The 7,500-nt window shown below is 42.5% G+C and overlaps 1 protein-coding gene across 2 annotated transcripts in view; it reads left to right on the top strand.

Annotated features, from left to right (window-relative positions):
• Positions 1–7,500, top strand: part of Mthfd2l (methylenetetrahydrofolate dehydrogenase (NADP+ dependent) 2 like) — a 92,254-nt gene that overhangs the window by 20,435 nt on the left and 64,319 nt on the right. For both annotated transcript variants that reach the window (XM_021163363.2, XM_029476975.1), the window contains exons 2-3: positions 1,916–2,100; positions 3,782–3,904. In XM_021163363.2, the coding sequence (XP_021019022.2) occupies positions 1,916–2,100; positions 3,782–3,904 (308 nt within the window). The remainder of the gene's footprint in view (positions 1–1,915; positions 2,101–3,781; positions 3,905–7,500) is intronic.

The raw sequence follows: 7,500 nt of genomic DNA on the forward strand, positions 1-7,500 counted from the left end.
AGCTACCCCGGTGCTTTTCTGACAGGAAGAGGGCCCCACATTTTTTAAAAATTAGATATTTTCTTCATTTACATTTCAAATGCTATCCCAAAAGTCCCCTATACCCTCCCCCTGCCCTGCTCCCATACCCACTCACTCCCACTTCTTGGCCCTGGTGTTCCCCTGTACTGGGGCATAAAGTTTGCTAGACCAAGGGGCCCCTCTTCCCCTAGGCCATCTTCTGCTACATATGCAGCTAGATACACAAGCTCTGGGGGTACTGATTAGTTAATATTGTTGTTCCACCTATAGGGTTGCAGACCCCTTCAGCTCTTGGCACTCACTGATAAGTGGATATTATCCCAGAAACCTAGAATACCCAAGATACAACTTCCAAAACACAAGAAAATCAAGAAGGAAGACCAATGCGTGGATACTTCATTCCTCCCTAGAATAGGGAATAAAATATCCATGGAAGGAGTTGTAGAGACAAAGTTTGGAGCTAAGACAAAAGGATGGACCATCCAGAGACTGCACCAGCTGGGGGTCCATCCCATAATCAGCCATCAAACGCAGACACTATTGCATTGCCAGCAAGATTTTGCTGAAAGGACCCTGATATAGCTGTCTCCTGTGAGGCTTTGCCAGTACCTGGCAAATACAGAAGTGGATGCTCACAGTCATCTATCGGATGGAACACAGGGCCCCCAACGGAGGAGCTAGAGAAAGTACCCAAGATTAAACACCTCTTAAATCTATATTTTATCTTGTTGCCCTAGCTACCTCTGGGTGGCTCCCTTACCTCTGCTGCCCAAGACGCTTCTGGGCAGCCATTCTAGGGGCCACTTTCCTTCTTGTACCTACATTTTGGCCGTTACTCCCTCTGTTCCTTCTTTACAAGGTCTGTCTGGCAGAGAGCCTTTCTTTCTCCTCCCTGTGTTTCTTCTCCTGGGAACCTAGAAGTCCCGCCTCTTCCTCTGCCCAGCCATTGGCTGTTGGCTTTTTATTGATCAATTAAAAACCAACTGGGGACAGGGACCTTCAGCATCTAGATATGCAGATTCCCGATCTGAGGGCCTGAATCAAGACAGCATTAGAACCAATCCCCAACAAGAGCCTTACGGTGTCAATCTATAAAGCCCATCTTTATGGAAGAGGTCATAAGTACTTTGAAAAGAGTTTCAGTATAATCACATCTTAAGGTTTGTTGTATACATGGGATTGAGTTACTTATCACAAGGAAACAATATTTTACAAAACTGACCTGCACTTATGTATGCCTAAAATAAACTGCTCAGTTCCAGGCTTTCAAAGTTTGAACCAACACCACCTACAGAGGCATGCCGAACAAGACTTCCTTCTTGCTTCCTGTGGGCCATGACTCTGTCGGCCAGAGTGTTTGCAGAGATTCCCCACACCGATCCCCTCTCAAAGGTCATCCTCCTAATCTCAGAACAGTGCTGTTTAGAATTTCAGCATAAAGTTGGTGTGACATAAACACATTTAGTTTAGAGGGAACAGAATGAAAGACAGAAGCACCAAAGAATTATAATCCTTCCCAAAGCTCATTAATAGTACTTATGAACCTGAAAACGAATGTCAGGTGTAGTTAGAAAAGTCAAATTTTACATGTTCACAGTAGTTTTGAATATTAATTTTTATTTTATATGTCATTGCCTACATGCATGGCTGTGTAGAGGCTACAAGATGGGGGAGTGCTTCTCTGCAACAGGAGTTACAGTCAGTTGTGAGCCACCGTGTGTGTGCTGGGAACTGAGCCCGATCCTTCCACTGCAAGAGGAATGGGCTCTCTTAACTGCTCAGCCATCTTAGCAGGCTCCATGGTTGTTTTGAACCTTCTTGTACCATACATTTCTTCAGCTGAATGTTTCTTATTGGCTTTTTAGTGTTATATGTAGTGTTTCGTTTCCCACAGACATGAAGCCATTATCATCTCAGGAACTGACATGGCCAAACAGATCCAGAGGGAGATACAGCAAGGAGTGGAATCATGGATCGCTCTCGGGAACAGGAGGCCCCATCTGAGTATCATTTTAGTGGGAGATAACCCAGCAAGCCACACCTACGTCAGGAATAAGATAAAAGCTGCTTCTGCTGTAGGTAGGTATGTGTGTCAGCTGTAATTGTCACTCACAGTTTCTGTTATCACATGGACTGGCTGGTTTGGAGTGTCAACTGGACACAAGCTGGAGTAATCACAGAGAAAGGAGCCTCCCTTGAGGAAATGCCTCCATGAAGTCCAGCTGTGGGGCGTTTTCTCAATTAGTGATCAAGGGTGGGAAGGCCCATTGTTGGTGGTGCCATCCCTGGGCTGGTAGTCCTGGGTTCTATAAGAAAGCAAGCTGAGCAAGCCAGGGGAGGCAAGCCAGTAAGCAGAGTCCCTTTATAGCCTCTCCATCAGATCCTGCCTCCAGGTTCCTGCCCTGTGTGAGTTCCAGTCCTGATTTTCTTTGGTGATGTGGAAGTGTAAGTTGAATAAACCCTTCCCTCCCAACTTGCTTCTTGGTCATGATGTTCTGTGAAGGACTAGAAACCTGAATAAGTATCACATAAGGTAGTATAATTATGAGTGACGGTTACCCAATAAGCACCATTCACACAACATGGATTGTTGTTATTATTAGGGATATTCAATTATTTGGTTACTACAGCTTAGGTGAATGAATTTCTTACTGTTTTCAGGTTTCTTGTGGGATTTTTTTTTTCAGTGTGATTTCATATTTTATGGGCGAGGCACTAGGGCTCTTTGCATTTAAAGAGCCTGTTATGGTCTATCACATTTGCTTTAACTGAATCCTAAACCTCACTGATTTCCTGTCTCCTTGGCCTCTTTAAGTCAGCACAAGCTGCTACCTGGAGTAGTAGCCAAACAGTGCATAGGAATCAGGAGAGAATCCGTGTACCACAGAGAAAACCCTCCTCCTGGTGATAATAACATAGACTTTGTAGCAGGGCATTCCTTCCAGTGGGACAGGCACAGAGGAGACCAGCACTCATTACAGAAGACTCCCTTTGTTTTTTCCTTTTTCCCTCAACTGCTCCTATCTCATACCTCCTCCCCACCCCTCCAGTCTCCAAGGGGATGTCCCCCCCACAACCCCATCCCACCAGACCTCCCCACTCCTTGGGTCCTCAAGTCTCTCTAGAGTTAGGTACATCTCTCACTGAAGCCAGACCTGGCAGTCCTCTGCTGTATACGTGTCAGGAGCCTCATATCAGCTGGTGTACACTGCTGGTGACTGAGAGATCTTGGGAGTCCAGGTCAGTTGGGACTGCTGGTCTTCCTATGTGGCTGTTCTCCTCCTCAGCTTCTTCCAGTTTTCATCCACTTAAACCACAGGGGTCCCCAGCTTCCATCCATTGGTTTGGTGTTATTATCTGCATCTGACTCTTTCAGCCACTTGTTAGGTCTCTCAAAGGGCAGGCATGCTAAGCTCCTGTCTGCAAGCACACTGCAGCATCCGTTACAGTGTCCCAATTTGAGCCTTTTACTGGACCTCCTTTCTCTCAGACTCTTCTCTATTTTCCCCTCCCCATTGTAGAGTACTTCATCCAAGATCCCTCCCTTTGCGTCCTGAGAGTCTCTCACCTCCCAGGTCTCTGGTACATTCTAGAGGGTCTCCACACTTCCTACCTCCCAAGCTTGCCTGTTTCCATCTTTTTTCTGCTGGCCCTCAGGGCTTTGGTCCCATCCTCCCTTCCCCCCCACTACCTTATGAAGACTCCCTTAATGAAAGCCACAGGGTATTCAAGTGACTTTCTCTTCTTGGGTTTCCTCCAGGTATCTGCAGTGAGCTCATCACAAAGCCCAGGAATGTTTCTCAGGAGGAACTGTTGGACATCACTGATCAGCTGAACATGGATCCAAGAGTCAGCGGTATATTAGTTCAGCTACCACTCCCAGGTATACCATGCTCTTTTGTAGATCTGGGTTGGGCAGGAGAAAGGGCACATCATGACATCAGGGGCAATTTGTAAAGCATGTTCAGATGCAGACTGGCTATCTCCTTAGTATCATAGTCGTGGCTAACAGTTTTTTAATGATTTCTACTTTCAAGATGAAAAACTGAATGGAAAATTTAGGCATGTGCGAGACATGCCAGTCTGTACAGCAGGGCACAGCCACAGCAGACTTGCAAGCTGAAGGCAGGCAGTGATCCTAAAAAGGAAAGGGAAAAACTAGCAACCCTTTTGTGTCTCTTAAACATATTGGTCAAGTATTAAAAACTATCTTATTGTGGTTTGAAGACATCTAGAGAGATAAAAAGTAGTATGACTAATATTGATTTACGACATTATCTTCTGAAGCATTAGAAGTATCTGGCTTTTTGTTTGTTTGTTTGTTTTTAAATAAAACCACATCAGGAGTAGTTTGCATAGTGACCATGCGCTCTGTGTACAACTGAGGTGCAGCAAACGGCTTTTCAGGGGCACGATGAGTCGGCATCTGGCATCCCTTCCTTAGCAGTGGATCTTTTATGTGTGCATTCAACATCGTGGGTATTGCTGAGCGCCCCTTACTATGGAGTCTTAGCGGGTGATGCTTCCTTTGGAATTCTGTCTTGCTTTTGACCGTGGCCCCTTCCTTCATCTTCTGACCCTGGCCTTCACTCAGTTTCCTGTGGTATAGCTACAGCTCCTCTCAGGATGCCCTGTCAGCACTACAGTCGGTTTGCATGTCTCCATTGACACTCGTGTCAGGTTGTGTTGACGTGACTCCTTATTCCGATACGTGCCAGGGTGTACGACACAGTTCCTCATTTGCTTCATGCCGGCATCAGTGTTGCCTGCACCTCCGTGCTGCCCACGGTTTTCCTGATCTACTCATGGCGTTAATACATCTTGGTTTCTTGGTCTTTCACATTTATAGACGAATCCCCTTGGTCTGTTCTGCATTTGCATAATGTCATGTGGGTGTAAGCCTGTGTCCACATAGAGTGGACACACTTTACGTCCACGTTTGAACCAAATAATAAGCACTCAATGTTCAGTCGGGTATTTCAAAGAAATGCAAGATTGGCCAATGATCACCATGCTTGACTGTTACGTGATTCTTGAGTTTAAGAGCCAACAGCATTTACATAGTCTTAGTGTAGCACAAGAGCTGAAATTTGAATAACACCCTTGGAGGATGGATATTGTTTAAGTAAACTATGGCTCTGAAATTCATTTGTGTCTAAACTATGCAAGAGTATTGGTGAAGAATAGGGTATAATATCTGTTGATTTTTAAATTACCTAATAGATAAACTCTTATCTGATGAGAGGAAGGCAAAGCTGCATAATGCCATTATGTGAGTTAATATTTAAATAAGTGGATTGCATAGTATCTCAATATATACTGGAGGCTTTGTTCTGTTTTAAATCTCAAATCTCTTATTCTTACCCCCCTCTATAACATCTCTTTAAAACAGTGGTTCTCAACTTGTGAGTCGAGACCCCCTTGGGGCCACATATTTAGATATCCTGTATATCAGACATTTACATTTATAATTCATAACAGTAACAAAATTACATTTACGAAGTAACAGCAGATTAACTTTCAGGTTGGGGTCACCATAGCATGAGGAAATGTGTTAAAGGGCTGAAGCCTTAGGAAGCTGAGAAACAGTGCTTTAAAACTCTACCAGATCGGAAGGAATCTTAGATGGTATCAAAGTTTCCCGCTGAGAAAAATGCTCCTGCAGATAACACTGCAAAGTCCTGGTAAAACCGATGTCGGGATGCATCTCCTTCTTTCAAAAGTAGGAAAGAACCGAATACATGGCATACTCTAGTTTATGCCACAGGGAAATGAGACTTAAAGACGATCAGGAGTTTATTGACATTAAAAATCTGTATAAAGTATTTGGCTGTGCTTGACAATTGCTTAACTCATGCAAAAATGGGGGAAAGTCAGAGTTAAGTTGCAAGCCATCCATTCAGAGCTTGCTTCATTTGGAAGTCCCCACACTTGCATTTAGACAGTACTCAAATAGTTCTACCAACTATTTACAGTGGTAATTTTTAAAGTGCCATGCTGTTGACAGTGGTCTACCAATTCAATGAAATCCATCTAAAATCTCTAATGACACTTCCTAGTGATGTCAGAGCCAGCCCAGGCTACATGAGATCAAGTAATAAACACAGAAACAAACAAAGGACAAACATTTCCAACTTGAAGAAACACTCTGTAGAATGGTGTTTATAAGGGGCTGAGGACTGGGAGATGTGTATGAAGTATTAGCCAAGAAACTTAATACTTTGGTTAGATATGATAAATAACTTCTAGAGACCTGTTGGACAACATCATGGGAGAGTGGCAGAACATCATTATGTGTATATATATATATATATATATATATATACACACACACACACACACACACATATATATACACACATATATATATATATACATATATATCATAATATATACATATATATGCACACACATACATATATACATATATATGTGTGTGTTGTGTATATGTGTGTACATATATACTTGTTTAAATTTATATAAGTGTATATATAAAATGTATATGTATATATTTATATTTTAAAATGTTTTAGAGTTATTTTCCAGACTACTATGCTTCCTATGTCATAGTTTCTGACTACATTATATTTAGTTTGTTCTAACAAAAATCCAATACTTTTTCACATGTTGCCTTTGTGACATTTATTTGGTGACTTTGTTACTAACAGCCAGTAGATGGCACTGATTACCTATCCAGCCAGTAGATGGCACTGATAACCTATCTGTTATATAGACAATCTGCTTGAGTCTTGAGTTCCCTGAATAAGAAACAGGTAAGGGGGCCCCAGTAAATGTGAGCGAGGTTTGAGAGAAGGTATTTTTCCATATGCAAAGCCAATAATGTGTACACAAAATACCAGTGGTCAGTGTCCACTGAACTAAGTCTTTGTTGTATGAAGATTTTATATTTATTAGACCAGTTTGAATCTTTACAATAGCCGTGTGGGGGTGGAGCTATTATTATGTGTATTTGGTGATAGGAATACAGAGATTAAGTTCCTTCCCTCTGATGAACTGAATGTAGAGAGACTGATTCCCTTCTGCTGATGTGTTAACCATAGTTAATACATTTCTAGATATCAGTATAAGCTAGAGAACACTGTAAATGTTTGAAGTGTCCCTACTCATGTTATACCTTTAAACATCCAGAGAGACAGTGATGTTGGAAAGGTACGTTTTATAATGAAATTGTCTGGGACAGAGCCTTGACCCTGCCATTAACTAACACGGTACTACTCACCCCCTGCTTCAGTCTCCGCATCGGAAAGTAAAGATGTTTCCTGCTCCAAATAAAATAACCAGCATAAAGGAAAACTTTCCCCAGAATATTAATTTAAAATTCTGATTTATTTCATGTGTAGAAACATCAGTGTGATATTCTCTCCTGTCATTACATGTTTTTAGACTTAGGTTTTCAGAAAGAGTAAGAGGTACAGGAACCAGGGTGAAGTCTAAGGCAGATTGGGACAGGAATGGGGA

Source organism: Mus caroli, chromosome 5, assembly GCF_900094665.2.
Source record: "Mus caroli chromosome 5, CAROLI_EIJ_v1.1, whole genome shotgun sequence".
In the NCBI taxonomy this organism is placed as follows: domain Eukaryota; kingdom Metazoa; phylum Chordata; class Mammalia; order Rodentia; family Muridae; genus Mus; species Mus caroli.